The sequence below is a fragment of the Centrocercus urophasianus genome, unplaced genomic scaffold (assembly GCF_019232065.1).
Source record: "Centrocercus urophasianus isolate 14NV4802_14NV808 unplaced genomic scaffold, USGS_Curo_1.0 seq_129, whole genome shotgun sequence".
In the NCBI taxonomy this organism is placed as follows: domain Eukaryota; kingdom Metazoa; phylum Chordata; class Aves; order Galliformes; family Phasianidae; genus Centrocercus; species Centrocercus urophasianus.
Window position 1 is genome coordinate 1 of NW_024884464.1, and position 18,595 is coordinate 18,595.

Genomic DNA, 18,595 nt, shown 5'->3' on the forward strand with positions numbered 1-18,595 from the left:
CATTTCTGAACAATATTCCCTAGCACTTGGAACAGAAGAATCTTCAATTGTAAGAAGTGCTTAATACTTTAAAGGGCAGAGTGAACACGTGCAGTATCAACACTAAGGATGAGGACAAACATCTCTGTAACCCAGAGGAGCTGATACAGCATGGACACGTTTCTGGTCCACCACATAAATGCAGGTGTTAACATTGCTAGCCTCAGTATTTTCAATGCCACACCAAGCAGATTTGTGAAAGTACAGGTTACATTTCGTTTAGAAGCAAGATGCAATAAGAGCACAGTTAAGTAAAAGCATTTACCCTTTTCTTTCACTCCAAATAGCAGCCCAGAAGAAAACCAAAAAACATAATGAACGTTGAAGAAATTTTCTCCTAGATCTCCACGAGAAGGGGAACCACGTGCCAGTTTTAGGAACAGCCATTGTCTCATTATCTGGATGCATCTAAAGGCACCTCCTTGTGAGAACTTCTGTAATGAACAGACCAGCAACCTGCCCTGACACACGGCTAAAGCAGCTGCAGTCACTGTCAGATGTACAGGCTGGTGAATACATGCGCTGTGACCAAAAAAACCCCAAACCTAAATCTTCCAGAAACAGAAGGTTAGGATCTACAAGTATTGTGTTCACATTTGAATTTAAAAAATCCCTAAGCTGCACACGTTCTAGGTTCTCATCTGTTAGACACAACATACCTGTGGAAGGAGGTGCCTGGAGGGGTTTGCCTTGCACTTGCTTCTGTGTCTCACTCTTTGGAAAGGAGGCCTTTGGAGCAGGAAGTGCAAAGGGCAGCGCATTTCTTCATGCTGACTCTGCATCCACATTTCTTTGCATGCTTCACAGATGCCACTTTTCCTGTCACTGGAGCTGACAGTGTGAATTCCATATTGCCCAGCTGAGTATCACACCTCGAATGCTGCCAGGTACTGCAATCACATCCAGAGAAGTCACTGTCAAGGAAATTCTAACATCTAAGCAGGTCAGACACAATGCTTATAAAAACATCCTACACTACTTGTCTATTGAGCAAAGCAGTTAAAAACTCTTCAGTACCTCTGATTCTCCCCTAAAATGAGTTTGCTTCTTATAGATTGTCAAGTGCCATTTTTCTATCTGTTCATCTAAATTCTACATTTAGGATTATTCCTCACCAGCTTATCTAAACATAGCTATGAATTATCACTTTTTCAGCTGCAAAATTTGAATTGTTTCACTGTGGGTTTTCTTGTCCAATACAGAGAGATTGAATTTCTGTCGGTACCTTTAAAGCTCTGTCCACCTCTTGCCTAACTCCAAAATCTTATTAACTGTGCCTTATCACTTCCCATTTTGTTTTAAAATCCTCACTGACTCCTTCACTTGTTTCCTTACTCGCTGTTTCAGTGCAAACCGAACACTGAAGTTAAGGTTCTCATCAAATGAACCACGGCTTTCAGGTAGAAGGCATCACAATTGATGCTCAACATACTTCTTTGCTCAATCTGTATCTCCCTTTGGTCAAGGTCCACTAGGTACTTAAATATGTAATAAGCATTATACACACTGAGAAGCAGATTTCTGGATTAAGAATTGTATTTTTTCTGTCAGAAACCAGCACTGGATCTTCAGATACCTGCTTTGTTCTGTGAGCATTTAGAACAAACTCTTCTAGTGGAGATTCTTCAAACAATGAAGTTCCATCAGCAAATTCCATGGATCCAAACGCATGTGGCACATGGCTGCAACCTGGCACACTTTCAGATGTCACAGCCTTTTCAGACTGAAAAGAAGCGTTCAGTTGAGATTCTTCTGCAGGATTAAAAGGAAGATTTCATCAGAAAAAAATAATACCAGTAAAATCTAAATATGATTGCTTTGCAAGTTCCTAACTATGGCTAACAGCTAATGGAAGTCCACATGCCAACAGCCCCAATTTTATATCATGCTCTCAATATTGTAATTGTGGATTTGACATTCATATCAAGAGCAGAAGGGAAATTATTCTTAAAGCTCGAGTCATCTTTTACAACCTGTGTCAACAAGAGCAGCATCTCAGAGCCTTCCATTTGGAGACTTGGACCACAAGCTCTTTTCAACAAAAGTCAAACGACAGCCTGGAAAGAACTGAAGAAAAGAATGCCGTGAGGTCTGAAAGTGGCTCACAGAAAGGTAAACAAGTCATATCCAAAACATAGGATTGTGCCACCCGCAGCACTGCTTGAAGCAGTGTTTGGAAGCCTATGAGGAAGCCCAGGCAAAAGTTCCTTACTGAATCATGGAATTCAGTATTTCAGTCAAGATTGCTAACCTTCACATCTCACACCACACATGACTGTGGTATCAAAACATCTTTTGCTTCTAACAGCTCATTATGATTTCAGGAACATCCTTCCCATGGACTTATTTCATAGCACTTTGCCAATCCTGCATACAGCTACCTTATCAGTCCTGAGATAGAAAGGAGGCATTTTTGCAAGCTGTGTTCTACTGACAGATAAGTGTCTCCTGACCTGTGTGCACAGATGTCACAACGATGACGTGTCTCATTGCTAGTGAAAGCAGAAACAGCAGATCTAGGGAAGCTCTATGATGACTTACTAAAAAGCCCTTTCCAGAGGGCTGCTAGCTATGGGCAATCTCTATTCTGTAACTGAAATCACGTTCCATTACAATATGAATGCCTGAGCAGGATATCGTGACTATTGTGTTTCAGAAGAAATGGAGGCCATAATGATTTTTTTGGAATTTCCTTACACATAAAACAGTTTCCAATAAGGTGCTGTTACTCTTGTGCCATCAAATTCACAGAATCACAGACTGGGTTGGCAGGGACTTCGCAGCTCATCTGGTCCTACGTTCCTGCCCAAGCAGGGTCACCTAAAGCAGGCTGCCCCAAACTATTTCTGTCAGCTTTTGAAAATCTCCAAGGAGGGAAACTCCACAACATTTCTGGCCGATGTGTGGCAGTGCTTGGTCACCCACACACAGAATTTTTTCCTGATGTTTAGACAGAATCTCTTACAGTCCAGTTTCTGCCCATGTCCTGCCACTGGGCACCAATGAAAAGAGCCTGGCTGCACCTTCTTTGCATCCTCAGTCCAGTATTCACTCACAATAAGATCTTCCTGAGCCATCTCTTCCCAGGCTGAACAATGCCAGCTTATGTGAAAGGTTACATTCCCTCACTTTCTTGTCTTCACATGAGACCAGTTCTAATTAGAGGCATTTGCTGTTCAGGTATTTTGGCAGGTTGAGCATGTATTCAGATGCCTTACCTTCAGGCAGGCGGGTGAAGTTTGTTCTGACTACTGTGGAAGGACTGATAGGCTGCTGTGTTACGTGATTTTCATCATCGTATGTGAGGGCATAATGCATTTTTTCAATAGCAGCACTAACCAGACCTACCTGGCACCCATTTCACAAGTGGAGATAGAGCAACTTCACTGTTGCTGAACACAGAAAGACTAATGATCTGGGTGTGAAAGACTAACTCACTGTGATCACAGAAATCACATTATTATTAGCTACGCGATATGGTTTAGTAGCCTGTGGTACTAATAGGAATGGGAGGCTGGTTGCACTAGATGATCTTGCAGGTCGTTTCCAACCTTGCAATTCTGTGATTCTGTGACCAGCAGTTCAAGGGAGGTGATGCTGCCCCTCTGCTCTGCTCTCACTGACACACCATCTGCAGCACTGAGCCCAGATCTGCAGCCCTCAGCACAAGGACACGGAGTTGTTCAGCAGGTCCAGAGGAGGGCCACAAAGATGATCAGAGGGCTGAAACACCTCAGCTGTAGGGAAAGGCTGAGAGAGCTGGAGCTCATCAATGTGGAGAAGAGAAGGCTCCAGGGAGACCTTGTAGTGGCCTCCCAGTACCAGAAGGGCCCTACAGGAAAACTGGGGAGGGACTTTTTAGGAGGCCAGGTAGTGACAGGACAAGGGGAAATGGCTTAAACTGGAAAAGGGAAGATTTAGACTACATACTAGGAAGAAATTTTTTACAGTGGGGATAGTGAGACACTGCAACAGGTTGTCCAGCAAGGTTGTGAATGCCTCCTCCTTCCAAGCATTCAAAGCCAGGCTGGATAGGACTTCTGAGCAACCTGATCTAGGGGGAAGTATTCCCTGCCTACAAATACTAGATAATCTTAAAGGTCCCTTCCAATCCATACCATTCTATGATTCTACTCTATGATTCTATATTCATAAGGCTATTCTTGTTCTCTAATTTGTTGTGCTACTTGAATAGAATAATCTTGCACAGAACTTGCTTAGAAGATGCAATTAAATCTGCTGAAGCCTAAGGAAACAGACTGCTGGACCTTCACCCTGCTGCAAGTAAAGAAAGCCACAGACCTTACTCTAACTGCAAGATAAGGAAGTAAGAAAGACTAAATTGAGACTCTGCAAGCATTGGCAGATCTCACAGTCCTGAAGATTGGAGAAAACAATCCACCAAGAGACAATGAAAGGAACCAATCCAGAGCAGGAAGGTCTCCAACCTCAATAGTACTATGGGTCTTCATGGCTGACGGGGAAGATGCAGCAAAAGGGCATTTCTCTGTGCAAGGTCCTTCTTCAAGAGCAATCACCTCGAGTTTCTTGCGTAACTTCAACTCTGTATGGCTTTTATTTTTTTTAGTGGGGAATCAACCACCAGCCTAAGAAGCCTGTATCAGCAGCTGGCCACACTAACAGTAAATAAATGTTTCCTATTGTCTGGTCTGAACTTCCCCTGATGCAGCTCTGGGCCATTCCTGATCGTCCTGTCACTGGTTCCCAGGTAAACACAGCACCTTCCTCTGCTCTCCCCTCTTCAGGGAGCTGCAGAGAGCAAAGAGGTCATCTCCTGGCCTTTTCTTCTCTGGACTAGGCAATGCAAGTGCCCTCAGCCTCTCCCCAGAGCACACACCTTCCAGTCCTGTTAGCAGCTTTGTTCCCCTCCTCCTGGCTGCCAGGGCACACCACTGGCTCACGTTAAACTTGCTGACCCCACCACCTCTAGACCCTGTCCTAGTACTGCTCTCCAGACACTTGTCTCCTCATCTGCATGTTTGTTCCTATTCCATTGCTGGTACAGTGTCTGGCATTTTCCTCTGCTGATTGCCTAACGCTCTGATCTATCTAGATTCTTCTGCAAGGTCTCCCATCCCTCCAGGGAGCCTCCAGCACTTCCCAGTTAAATATCATCAGCTGCAGAGGATGCACGCCTCTCCTGCGTCCAAGTCAATGGGAGCCCCATTCACTGTGACTCTGAGCTCTGCCACTGAGCCACTCAGTACAGCCTGTACCTGTCCATCTCACATTTGGATGACCTGTCTGGAAGGATGCCACGAGGGACAGGATCAAAGGCCTCCCTGAAATCTAGAAAGATCACATCCTCTGCTTTCATACACAAACTGAGTGGCCGTATCATAGAACAAGATTTGACGACCAAGACTGGCTGCACACATCTCTCTTACAGATGTTGAGGCCACCAGGCTGTTTACCCAGGCAGAGCTTCGGCACACAGCAGCGTTTTACCAGAATGTTGTGCTGAACTCTAACACTTACCCCTGGCTTGCTGGCTGTGTTGTACTGCACGTCGTTTGTGATGGAATCCTGAAGTGGATGCGCTTGCCACGAACCTTCCTGGATTGAAGCAAGAGATAGGTTGTGACATCTGGTCACAATTCCACCTGAAAACAAGAGTATTTAGATCTCTTCAGAGAAGTTGTCAGTACAAACAAAGCTTAGCGTTCCAAACGTTTCTGCATGTCTGGAATATCTTCCCCTTGATGTGCAACCTTCACACCTGATCACATCAGGCTAGTTTCAGACCTTAGCTGCTCACACAACAAGTTTAAGATAAAGAAGCAGACTGCTCTTGTTTTTGCTTGAGAGCAGGACAATTGCTGAAAGAGAAAAGTAAAGCTGGTGCCAGAACGGCTCTACTGAAGTGAATGGCAAAGCTCCTGTTAATGCATTTTGCACAGTATTCCATCTGAACTCCCATTTTTGGGGGTCATGTTTCAGCCCAGCTCCAAGGAGCATCAACATTCAACTCGATTTTCAGCAGCTTATTGACTACTATGAGAACCATGGGTAAAATGCTTGATAGACTGACAGTGCAGTACAATCAGCTTGAATTACTTGTAAGGCATTAGAAGTCCTCTGATAAAGGACTGTGAAAATATCACAGACTAACATGGAAGAACTTCTTCCCCTTGTAGGCAGATTGTTCTCATTATTTTTTGTACCTGAAAAAAAGTAGACGTGCCTCTCCTAGGTAAAACTTACATTTTATATCTATTCCTACTAAAGTTATGTGGAAATCTTAACAATCCTTCCAAATTCTACCACTTTCTATTTAATAGAAAGACAATTCAATTTCAAGAAACAATTTTCAGATTCAGGTTAAAGCCAGAGTACTCATCGTGTTTTAAATCTCTTCTGCAGCTTGGAATGTCATTAGTGACATTGATACAGTATCTCTAGAAGCACTCAGTTTAGCTTTTCTCATTTATTTTCAAAAGTTACTAGGATGGATTCATTTCTTTAAGAGTTTGTGAGCTGTAATTCCCAAAACTTGTTTGGTTGTCTGAGTGAGGTGTTGATATTTTCCACTTCTTAATGAAACATTTCAGAGCAGTGAGTTCAGCCAGCACCTGACACCTGCTGTGCATCCATACGTTTCTGTTTTGAGTCTATCTGGACTTCCAGAGATTCATCAGGATTTTAGCACGGTAGAAAATAACAGAAAGGCTTAGGAAACAAAACTAAAGGAGAAAAATAGAATAAATGTGAACTTCAGAAATGTAGTTATTAGCTACAGATAGACTGTGGAGTTCAGCAGGGGTACCTTAGCTCTGAAAGGTATGAAAGATCTCATGTTTGAGAAGAAGCAAGCATTAGAGTCTGTTAATACAGAAAGGTTATTTACTGTAGTAGTGAGCTTAAATACAATGAGTTACATACATTCATTACCTCTGATATTAATGCTGATATACTCTCTCTGCTCTGGTGGTGAAACACAGCAAGTTCTGTTGCACAGTCTTCATCAAGGTGCCCCAGCTGCAAGAACAAGACCTGTACTGAAGAAACAGCTTCCAAGTCATCTCACAGAGCCAATATCACCATGATAGTCTTCTGATATGCAGCAATCAAGTCAATAGTTAGCCACCATTTCAGATTTTCTATTTTAAATAGTTAGCATCAGGGCTAAATACTGCAAGGAGTAAACAGAGTCACCAAACTTCAGCAACTGGTCCCTCTGTGGCAACAGGTTCTGCATTCAAGTACAAAAGCCTGCCAGCAGATGAGATTTTCACTAGAGCACAAGTTACACCTCTATCCCTTCTTAATTATTCAGTTGCACGGCATGCACAGCACAGTGGTGTAAGATCAGCACAGCTGTTCTTCAGAGAAACAGTGGCACCCAGAGGCCAGCAGCAGCCATTGGCTGCAAATACACAGCAACTTCAGGATCCACAGCAAGAATCTCCCTCACACCCCCAATTCCCACCCCCACCCCAACCCCGCTACCCGAACCTCTCACACAGGTCAGACAATTGAGAGATAAGGAGCACAAGCACAGCTCCAGAGAATCATAGAACGGCTTGAGTTGGAAGGGACCTTAAAGACCATCAAGCTCCAAGTTGCAAAGCTGCAACTCACCAGATCAAACTGCCCAGGCCTCATCCAACCCGGCCCTGAATACCACCAGGAGGAGACATCCCTACCTCCTGTTTGATCCACCGCACCTCTCAGCACGGGGCTGCCTGCAAACTTTCTGAAGGTGCAGAAGAACTGGAGACAGTTATTCTTTTCCTAAGAACTTCAAGGTGCCTGGAAGCACAAATAGTATTTATTAGTATTTCGTATATTAATAATACTATTAGTATTTATTCCCTTCACCAGAAGGAAGGTCAAACACCTGAGCTGTAAAGAACAGTTACAGCACCTATGGTTACAGTAAATGTTCCACGAGCATTTTGTATGTGAGACGGCGTAGATGCAGCCCAAAGGCACACTCAGTACGTTCAGCTTCCTTTGAGAAACAGCTTTTGTGTACTGATCACTTTTAATTACACAGCACAATTAAGAACATCCAAATGCAAGCTGCTTGAAGACTGTGTAATTATTAAAACTGTAATCATTTCCATAACCATTAACTAGTACTACGTCATTATTGGAGAATTTTCAGCACAAGGCAATGCTAACCTTTTCTTCAAGGACATCAGGCGTGGAGCAGTTTAACTTGTTTAAACACTGCATATTTTCTAAGCACTCCATCAATGTTTTGAGCTGACACTCAATGCCAGACACTGTACCAGCAATGGAATAGGAACAAACATGCAGATGAGGAGACAACAGCATTTTGTAGATCACTCTGAATAGAAGCAGCTCTTTTACCTGCAGCAGTTGGTCAAGTAGCAGCGTGCTGCTAGGGGAAAGCCATTTTGGAACAGTGTGTTTTCCTCTCTGTAATAAAAAAGTTATTTTCTTCACTAAAATAAGAGAGGATTGAGAATGAACCTTGAACAACTAGCTCAAAAGGAACTACTAAATTATTTGGATGATATTGACATCTCTTTTCTTTCAAAGCGTAGGAACAGAGATTACAAACTCTGCTTTAAGAACAGCTTGAATAAATTTAATGGTAAAAATCAACACGTGCTTGGCTGAGGGCAATGCTGGAAGGGAAACTGCTCCCAAGAGCTACAAAATGCCCAACAGCACACCAGAAACACTTTGTTCTAACAGCAGTTATGGCACATAGTCAATTTCCTTAAGTATTTCCAAAATGAAGCGATGTGGAGCATTACAGGGAAAAGAACACTGAACACAGATGCTGTGATCCTGATTGGATTCAAGCAGCAGACTTAAACCAATTCTGAGTTTTAGATTCCAGGATATCTCAGGATCTGTAACGTGTGACAGTCAATTAATTACACAACAATGCCTCTGTGTCTGCATTTCAAGCACTTTTCAGATCACAGCCACATAAAATTAAAACAAATTCAGTGCAGAAATAGCAAGCCAGTATCTTAATGCTTGTGAGAGTATCCATTTTTTACTGCATTCTGACTCAGTTCTGAAACTTGCTCATCCCAGTTCACTTAAACAAGTTCCACCAGTTCAAGCACTGCAGCCCTCAGCTCCTGTGTGCATCAGACAGATAGAACTAAATGGTGCAGAAACAATCTTGGACAGCTTTAAGAGCTCCATTCTGCTTACAAGCTCTCAGTCCAAAACTACCCACAATTTTAAGGAAATGTACACCTGAAGCAGTTGGATCATTTTCCATTTGCCACGTTCTGCACATTGGAGTAGTGATCAGCACAAAGGATTTTCTGCAGTCCTGCGGAAATGGACAACGTCCTAATTACAAAGGGACAAGGGCTCAGTGCACAACACAGTTCACACCAGCCTGAAAAGCCCTGTCACTCGATTCACACGCTCAGGTTGTTGTGCGCTCTGAAAGGAAACAGAACGAACTGCTGAACTCGAAGGCAATCAGTGGGGTCCTACATTTCCTCCTGGTTCTGGAAGAGGAAATTCTGAATATTTGAATAATATAAAATTCTAATTATCTGAATAATCTGAATAGATGCAGAACTTTGCTCTTCCTAGACATGAGAAGATCTGGCATTCAATAACTTTCATTGCTGGTAAATCAAACGATGCATTTATATTTTTACTACAGGTAGTACAGGGAGCAGCCAGTTGAAGAACCAGATACAGAAATTAGCCCATTGGCAAGTAAATACTTCTCCTTAAATTCTGCATGCTATCATATTATATAATCAGGCTACAGCGCCGCATAGGCCAACCAAGTGTAGAACCAGATCCACAAAATACTGGTAGACAAAGCAGCAAAAAAGGGGACAATATTCAGCAGACAGGCCTTTCCACACACAGCACAGCCCAGCATGTTCTGCCATCAGAAAAGCAAGGCCTCTTGTCATGCTCAGCTATTTCCCTTCTCAGTGTATTCTAGCACCATCGATACCTCCTGTTGTCCTCCTGCAGAGTGCCATCACACTGCCATCATCAAAAGGAAGAAACCCACACAGCAGAGCGTACCGCAGTGCACCCATGCTCCAAAAATCTGCCTAAAAAATAAAAGGACAAGTTTACAAACCTGAAGCACCTAAAATGGCTTACTGACAGATTGTATTGTCTGCCCTTGCCAAAGGCCACATGCAGCCTGTGAAAAGCTGGCTCTTTCCCTCAGGAAAAAAGCCTTATGGCTCCAGACAAAGCATATGACCCTAATTCAATTGCTCTTCCGCTCAACTTAAAGCACTACTAAAACCAATATCTTCATCTTAGCTCATCACCCTTCTGCAGTACCTTATACCTACAAGGATTTCACTGGCAAAAATGAAATCAAACCCATCACAAAGGATTTGGCACAGTTACGTGCTACTGGCTACAACGAGAGCTGCCAGCAGTCAGCTGTGAGGCTCTGCTGCTGTTCTCTTTATGTACAGGCACAACAAGGCTCTACACCTCACAGTGCAATTCTCACTTTGACTGTAAAGAAAAAGGAGGCTTGAAAAGCAGTCTGGGGAAAACAAACAAATAAAGCAAGAATTAGAAGCCATCAACAGCGGTGCAATGGTACCCGAAAGAATTGCTCCATCTTTAACAGCAGAGCAATTCAACAAGCATGAGGGCATTTCAAACCAGACCAGTTGGGACAGATGAACAACTGCAAGTAGTGGGTTCCAAAGTTCTAGACATGAAATCAAAGCTGGAAAAACTCTTCACGTTTTCATCTCTCAATTTTTAGTACGTTGTGCATTACAATGGAAGCAAGTCTTCAACACAACTTGGAAGCTAAAGACAAGTCTAACAAAACACGTAACATCCTGAGACCGCACCAAAGTTTGACCAATGATGGACAATTAGCAGAGCAAATCGCTCTTTCAAAAACTTACTAATAGAAGGAGATCTCTGAAGTTGCTGTTTTATAGAGCCCCAAAGTAGGGAACAATTGGTGGAGACAGATGAGGATCAGCCAGAGACAAACCAGCCAGCTGTGTGAACTGCGGCCCATTGCACTTTTCAGTCTGTGGCCACTGACAGCTTCTGAGAGCCACTGAGCAATGCAACCCAGCAGAATTCAGGAGGGGAACCAAGTGAGTGTATCTGAGCTCCACTGCCTTTAAACGCTCTCTGGGGAGGGAAAGAGGGGAGAGGTGCAAAACAGACAAACTCTGGTCTGCATACCTCTGAGCCAATATAGGCTTTGCCCTGGATAAGCTCTGGTGCTGCACATGCTGGGCTCCCACAGCACGTGTTCAGGTGGTCATCAAGGCCTCCCTGGAATAACACAGAAAACAGAAGAGTTTGCTTTAACAGAGTTCATGCTTTCTGTAAGGACACTTCAGAAGCCTCAGAGGCTTCTTCTCCTGGGCATACTTTCATTCATTATATATTTGGTTTTCATTCAATAGTGACCTCACTAAGCAAATATTGTCTGAGACCATGAGCATTGTACAACTATACAGATCCCAAGCTGCTCACTTATCTGATGTATCCTTGGCATGATGCATTATTTCCCTTAGCTGATCACCTACTAAGATGAACTGCCTGTGCAAACACAGACCTGAGAAAGAAGTCATGCAAGAGCTGTTGTGTTTGAGGCTCGCTGGTCATTTAGAACAACTTAATGCAATCACTTTACAAACTTGACAAAGAACAACTGATAGAATACTTCCTTATTCAGAGTATCCTATTACTCTACTTGAATTTTGTTCTAAACAGGTCAGAGCAAGATGACATTATACCACTGGGACAACAGCCTGTTGGGCTTGGTTACCTGCGAGAGGCTCTAAATTTGGCCAGGAAAAGCAATTTGAGGATAAGTAATTCTCTTTGAATCAGGAAGGCATTCTTCCCATTGAATTCTTTCTTACCAGCACCCATCTGGCATGTTAAGTAAAGGCTCCTAGAAAGCAGTTTTAAGATCAAGAAACAATTCAGTTCAAGCATAAACAACCACAGGATCTGTTTGTCACCTGCAAAACTCATTTGGCTTTATCCATGATCTCAATCTACACACAGTTCCTTCGAAGAAATAATGGCATGCCAGCCCAGTGCTCCTATGGCAGGCCCTTGCATAAGACAGGTGATACATGTACAAGATTATCTACGACTTACACTATGAAAATAGGAAGTCTGGGTAGAGAAAAGAATCTGAGCATGCTTCTGAGCAATCTGTTCACTCTCACACAGCTAAGGCCCTTCCAAGCAAGATGCAACTGCATGTCAACCATAGAGACAGCTTGAATGTAGGGTGTTTGGGCAAGTCCCTGTTGCATACTGTAGAAAAACATGCATTACTTGGGGGCACATTATATTTGATTTCAGATACTCTTACCTTTGGCTTTGCACAGAGTCCAAAGTCTGTCAGCTTCAAATTATGAGAAACATGTTTCTCATCAATCAGCGGATTTTCCTGGTGAATGAAAAAGCAGTCAGGAATTATTTTCTCCTGAACACTCAAGGAAACATATTTTCTCTTCTGTTATTTCTTGTTGTGGTCAGCAGTCTACTAAAAGCCCTCTCTCTTTCTCTTAGAGATTTTCAGTGACTGCTAACAAGTTCCCATATCCTAGGTGGGAAATACTGGTTTGTATCTGTTAGAAAGGGCCTGGGGACTAGGAGGACAAGTGGTGAAAGACCACAAGATGAATGCAAGCCAGCAGTGTGTGCTGACAGGAAAAAAAAGCACAACAGGATAATTAGCTGCATTAAAAAGCAGCACAACCAGACCAGGACAAGTCACCCCTGTTTCACACTCATTGGACCACATTTACAATACTGTATTTAGTTTCTGGCGAGGAAAGATAACAACCCAAAGCAAGTTTTGTGGATGGCCTCCAGTCAGCGCAGGGAGCTGAAGCTCCCACTCTGTGAAAAGAAACTGGGGAGAAAGAGGTTTGTTCAGAGTGCAGAGGAACCTCGTGGCAACTTCTAAACGCCCACAAGGGAGGCATGAAGACAGACTGAGAATCTGTACAGCAGGTCATGGTGGGAGAGTGACAGAAAACAGTCGTTCATTGAAACAGCAGACTGGATATAAGGAAACAAAACTGCTCAAGCATTGAACAGATTGCCCACAGAGAGCATGCAGCCTCATCCTTGGGAGAGGTTGAGGACGAAAACGAAAAAGCTCTGAGAAACTTGATGTCAGGATTCTCGGAGCAGCAGGTTCAGGCACAAATCTCTAGAAGTCACCTCCGTTCCAAGTTACTGTCTGAGCCTGTGAATCCATCAACTTTTCAGCTGGAAGCCAGTTGCTTCCAAAAAGTACAGGCAATGCTTTATTTTTCAGAGCGGAAAGATTCTTTAGATACGAGGATTTCATAAGATGCCTAGGAAAATGCTTGTGCTGTAATGATTTGCTTTACTCAGCGATATCAGCAACTTAAGAAATGCAAAGTTCTAACCTACTTGTGCAGAAAGACCCAAACCTTCCAGTATCTAACCTGTGCTTAAAGCCTTCAGTGACAGAAAACCCACTGGATGCAGCCAGAGGCATGCATCTCATCCCATACTCTGCACAGCCACTGTTTGTTTAAAGGATCACTCTTCCTTGAGGCACAAAACTGGAGCAATCTACATAACAGACTGACACCACAAGGGTTCTCTCTAGATACAAACTGCAACAAAGGGCATAAGGAAAGTGTGAAAACAACATTCATACCCAATCTGTGTCTCTGCTCCACTCCCATTAGGGCCTTGATGTTTTACTCCCCTTTCAGAGGAAGATACTTCTTCAAGGATAACAAAATCCAGCTCAGCTGCAGAACATAGTATTGAATGGTAATAATTATCTAACATCTTCTGTAATGGAAGAGTTCTAAGCACAAGATAATGAAGGGTGTCTGAGTTTCAGCTTGGATGGAATTGTTTTCTTCAGTGTCTGATATGATACTCCAGTTTTGCTCTAGATTGCACACTGACATCTGTAGTTACTGCTAGGCAGTGTTGCACAGAGCCAAAGTCATTCTCAGCTGAGAGCCCAAGGAAGTGAGAGGGAACAGAATTAGGATAGCTGACTTAAACTGGCCAAAGGGAGATCCCATACCATATGACATGGTGTGGAAGGAGTTCTGAAGGGCGTAGAAGTTCATGTAAATCTCTTCTACTCCTAGGAGCCTAACTGGACATTGATTGGTAGGTGGTGAGCAATTGCTTTTGCATTCATCGTAACTGTTATCCTTTTCCTTTCCTCTATCTCAGTAAATAATTTTATCTCAACCCATGAGTTCTACTTTGTGTTGTTTTCTCCCCCCTTCCATTATCTCCTGCAGTTCACTGGAAAGCAGTGGATTGAGTGAAGCACTGCGTGATGCTCAGGCACCTGCCAGGTTAAATAAACCACAACCACAAAGGAACAACTTTCTCTCCCAATGGAAAAATAAAAACACGTTCATTATTATTTATGAAAGACTGAATACAGTTCAAACTTACTGGTTTGAGGTCTCTGTGGGCACGACCCTGACTGGGAACATAAGCAATTGCTGAAACAGTCTGTCGAAAAAAGACTCGAGCTTCCTCTTCTGAAAGGTGGTCCTTAGAAACAATATAATCAAACAGCTTCCCTCCAGGACAGTGCTTTAATGAGAAAGGTAAAGTTATCTGACAACGTGTTTAGAATGCATCAGAGAAAAATAAGCAGCAGTGAGAGCACAGCAAGCACAGGACACCATTCCCCGTGCTCAGTCAGAGCAGTACAGAGTGCTCCAGTTATGCCATGGGCCAGCACTGTGGCACACCACACAAGCTACACAATCTGACCCTTGCCTCCAATCTGGTAACTGAGGCACTGCACTCAATGTCGTGGGTGGCATAAATCACTCAGGAGATGGCAACAACGTGGGGGCTCTGGTGTCCTGCAGACCTTGCAGATGCTACTTTAAAAACTGAGTGTGAGTTAGGAATTAAAACCAGTTCCCTTACTGTGAATGCTGATTAGTGCCTTTTACAGAAAGACAGAATACAGAACACTGTATTCTTAATTTTAAAACCAATGAATCTTGAACCCATTCACCATTGAGATATTTAAGAATCATTTCATTTCAGCTTCATTTTTATATTATTGTCTACTGCTAAAGATAAAAATAGTAGCCTTAAGCGTGGCACAAACACTATTTCTTACCTCCAAGACCATGAATATTTTCTTTGATGTCTCTATCACATGATGCAATTGGCAAACATCTTGATGACTTAAGTTCTTCATGGCACCAATTTCTGTTCTAACACGAGGCAAGTCATCCTTAAGAGACCATAAAAGCAAGCTATGAAATTGCTAATTAATTTGGCACACCAGGTACCACATCTGACTACTGTGTAACATAAGATGTCAAAGCCTGTATGTGACAGTACACAATTCAGCATCAACTCAGCAACGGCTGACATTGCTCCCACAGGAATTCTGAAACACAGATCAGCGAAAGCTGAAAGGTAAAATATCCAGTATTTTCATTAGCACTTTGTTAAAGTTGCTGCAATAATGTTGAACTTCCTCCATTTTACAGCCAGAGAGCATTGCCCTCTGAACAACGAGGAACAAGATTTGTGGTGTTCTGCTCATCTTTTTCCACTCCTACAGCATCCTTCATAAGGCAATGGCACTAGTATGCTGCACTTCTATATACCACCTCCCTGTGTTCTTGTGAACTCCACAACTCCAACAGAAGGTGTTATCATATTTAAATATCTTTCGGCTTACCCCTAAAGCAACTTGGTCCATGATTTTTGTTGCAACTTCTTCACCAGTAAGAAGATGCCGTCCGAGTTTCACCTTTGCAAAACCACCTAAAATTCAAAACAGAAACACCTAAAGTTGAGTGTGAATTCTTCTCTAATATAATGGTACAGGGAAAGCAGAGTACCTAGCACACATTGTGTGTAATGTTTTAATTAGAGGAAGAGGTGATCAGCGTAATCAATTCCCAACTGGTTTCAAAATTCAATTTCAAGTTTATACACGTGAAACCTGATGTAGGGATCTTATAAGAGCAGTTGATCTATTCTCAGATAAAGAGAGTGCTGAGTCAGACTGTTAGCACGCTGTTTTTGTACAAAGATCACGCTTACCCGTTCCAATTGTTTCATGTAATTCATAGTGCTTGAGAATTTCCTGGTAGTCGATGGCAGACATCCTGAATTCCACAAGACCTTGAGATCCTCCAAGCACCTGCAGTGAGGAAGAGCCAGCAGGGTTTACATCTTACTTAGGACACACTCTTAGAAGCACAAGGGGCAGCTCCAGCACTGCCCATCTCCTCACCAAAGCACATCCTGTCTCACCTGGCAGTAACAAATCACACTGCATGGCTCGGACTTCCCTATTGCTAACAGTACAGAACACTGCTCAGAGCTTCGTGCCACAGAGCAGCAGCAGGGCTGGACTACAGCTCTAGAATCACAAGAATCATAGAATCACAACTTTGAAAACCACCTGCAAGATCATCTAGTTCCAGCCGCCCTCCCGTCACCACTGCTCCCACAAGCACTAAACCAGATCTCGCAGCTCCTCATCCAGACGCCTCTTGGACACTGCCAGGGACGGCGACCCTGCCACCTCTCTGGGCAGCCAGTAGCCTATCCTAATTCTGTTTCTCTCCCTGAGAGAAAAAGTTCTTCCTTATGTCTAACCTAGACCTCTTCTGCTACAACTTCTTGCCATTTCGTCGAGTCCTCTTTGTTGCCTGGGAGAAGAGGCCAAACCCCTCCTCATCACAAGGAGCTTCAGGAAGTTGTAGAGTGCTATGAGGCCTCCCCTGAGCCCCCTCTTCTGCAGACTGAACAATCCCAGCTCCCTCAGCTGCGGTTCATAAGACTTGTGCTCCAGACCCCTCACCAGTTTCGTTGCCCTTCTCAAGACACACTCCAGGGTCTCCATATCTTTCTTGCAGTGAGGGGCCTAAAACCAAACACAATACTCGAGGTGCGGCCTCACCACAGCTGAGTACAGGGGGATGATCACCTCCCTGCTCCTGCTGGCCACACCATTTCTAATGCAGGCCAGGAGGCTGCTGGCCCTCTTGGCCACCTGGGCACGCTGCTGGCTCGTGTTCAGCCGAGCACCCCCAGGTCCCTTTCCTCTTCACACTCATCCAGCCACTCAGCCCCAAGCCTGGAACGCTCCATGCGGGTTATTGTGGCCAACCTGCAGGACCCGGCACTCGGCCTTGCTGAACCTCGTTAGGAAGCAGCGGGAGCCTCTCCCCATAGGGCTAAGCGGCCCAGCAGCGCTCTGTCCGTTAGCAGGGCCGTCTCAGCTTCGATCCCACCCCGCGCGCCGCTCCGGCACAGCGCAGCCCGGCCTTTCTGCAGGCCGCCCCAGGAAGGGCCGCTCCACCCGATGAGCCCCGCCGCCTCAGCGCAGACACACGAAGCGCTACTCCCAGCCCCCCAACCCCCTTTCCAGCGCAACCCGGCCTCCGCCGCATACCGGATCCGCGCTCCGACGGGCCGAAAGAGAGCGGGGCAGCCGGCAGCTGCACAGAGCGCGGCCCGGCCGACAGCTCGCGTTCGAACTTCGCTGTCGGAACGCTCACTTCCGGTCAGGGGAGAGGATGGACCAATCACCGCAGCGCCGAAACCGGAACGGCTGTTGTCGCGCAGTGCATGATGGGAGGAAGGTAGGAACGGGATGCAGAGCGGTGCCACGGCGGCGCCATGTTGAGTGGGTCTCCGGCTCCACTGCCGCGCCGAAGGGAGATGGAACGCGGTGGTGAAACTGAATTTACGCAGCCCAAGGAGGCCCGGATTGCCGCATAACGCACGTTAATGACGAATCTGTCAGAGCCGTTTTATCACTGCCCCCAAACGCACTCTGAGTGCTGTAGGAGCATCAGTGGAATTTTGAATAAACTCAGCATATTTTAGCAAAGCTGCAACAGCTGCGTGACAGAACTTTGGGAAAAAAGTAATCTTTAACGAATGTTGAACAGTGTTATTTAATTATCATCCGGTAATTAAATTAATCAAAAAAAGGGAATCACCTCCCAGCCAATCAGCTCCCAGCCAAGCAGGTGTGACCAGCCCGAGCTGCTCCTACACTCCAGGGCCCATGGAGTCTTACCAAGGGGTCTCCAAGGACTCCCCTGTTGACTCCGGCTTCCAGTGCTCCCTAATGTGCCACAGAGGTTTCTCAGGGCCCCACAGTTTGCTCTGCAGATATCCAGACACGCCCCAGAGCAGTCATGCGTGCTGCAGGGGGACCAAGCGACATCTCAGAGCACCCTAGTGCCTTCTGCATCCTGCTCAGTTTCTTGGTCAGTTCCTTTAGAAAGAAAGCAGGACAGTAGGAATGGATGTGATGCGCTCTCATCAGGAACTGAGCTACTCCAATCCTGAGCTCAGGCAAAGTCTGCTGTCCCAGCCCCCCACAGCCACTGTCTCCCCCTCCGTTGCCCAAGGACTTTTGGGACCTCCCAGGAACTGGAGGGTGCCGACCGTCTCATGCCTCCTCAGCTCCTATGCAAGGCCTTCACACCCTGTGCTGTGAGCATCACCAACCACCACAGCCAGCTATCTGCAGGCTGAAATTCAAGCTCCAGCACAAGCACCTTCAGAATCAGCATCTCCAGCCCATGGC

General features: G+C 44.7%; 1 protein-coding gene across 10 annotated transcripts; it reads right to left on the bottom strand.

Moving 5' to 3' along the window:
- Positions 1-6: 6 nt before the first annotated feature.
- LOC122156567 (maternal embryonic leucine zipper kinase-like) lies at positions 7-18,572 on the bottom strand. Of its 10 annotated transcripts, XR_006167526.1 has the most exons (14): positions 17,447-18,572; positions 16,087-16,186; positions 15,719-15,804; positions 15,146-15,262; positions 14,458-14,601; positions 12,359-12,436; positions 11,206-11,298; positions 9,980-10,082; positions 8,380-8,448; positions 7,707-7,812; positions 6,952-7,038; positions 5,539-5,663; positions 1,616-1,791; positions 7-929 (listed from the first exon to the last, which is right to left on the bottom strand). XR_006167526.1 is itself a non-coding variant. In XM_042811363.1 (10 exons), exons 2-9 carry the CDS (start codon positions 16,148-16,150, stop codon positions 9,264-9,266), a joined length of 750 nt encoding a protein of 249 aa, XP_042667297.1. In that variant the 5' UTR covers positions 16,151-16,186; positions 17,447-18,572; the 3' UTR covers positions 8,380-8,448; positions 9,250-9,263. The 10 variants fall into 10 exon arrangements, 2 of the variants coding, with proteins under 2 accessions (XP_042667297.1, XP_042667296.1); XR_006167529.1 differs by having other exon boundaries at positions 7-1,791; positions 5,539-5,616; XR_006167525.1 differs by having other exon boundaries at positions 7-1,791.
- Between the last annotated feature and the right edge of the window lie 23 nt (positions 18,573-18,595).

What these genes read in the sequence shown, in the direction of transcription:
- LOC122156567 (XM_042811363.1), bottom strand. Translation starts at nt 16,150, where the DNA reads ATGTCTGCCATCGACTACCAGGAAATTCTCAAGCACTATGAATTACAT. An exon ending in TGGACCAAGTTGCTTTAGGG is followed by an intron (nt 15,263 to 15,718) that starts GTAAGCCGAAAG and finishes TGGTCTCTTAAG; the next exon opens with GATGACTTGCCTCGTGTTAG. An exon ending in AAATATTCATGGTCTTGGAG is followed by an intron (nt 14,602 to 15,145) that starts GTAAGAAATAGT and finishes TTCTCATTAAAG; the next exon opens with CACTGTCCTGGAGGGAAGCT.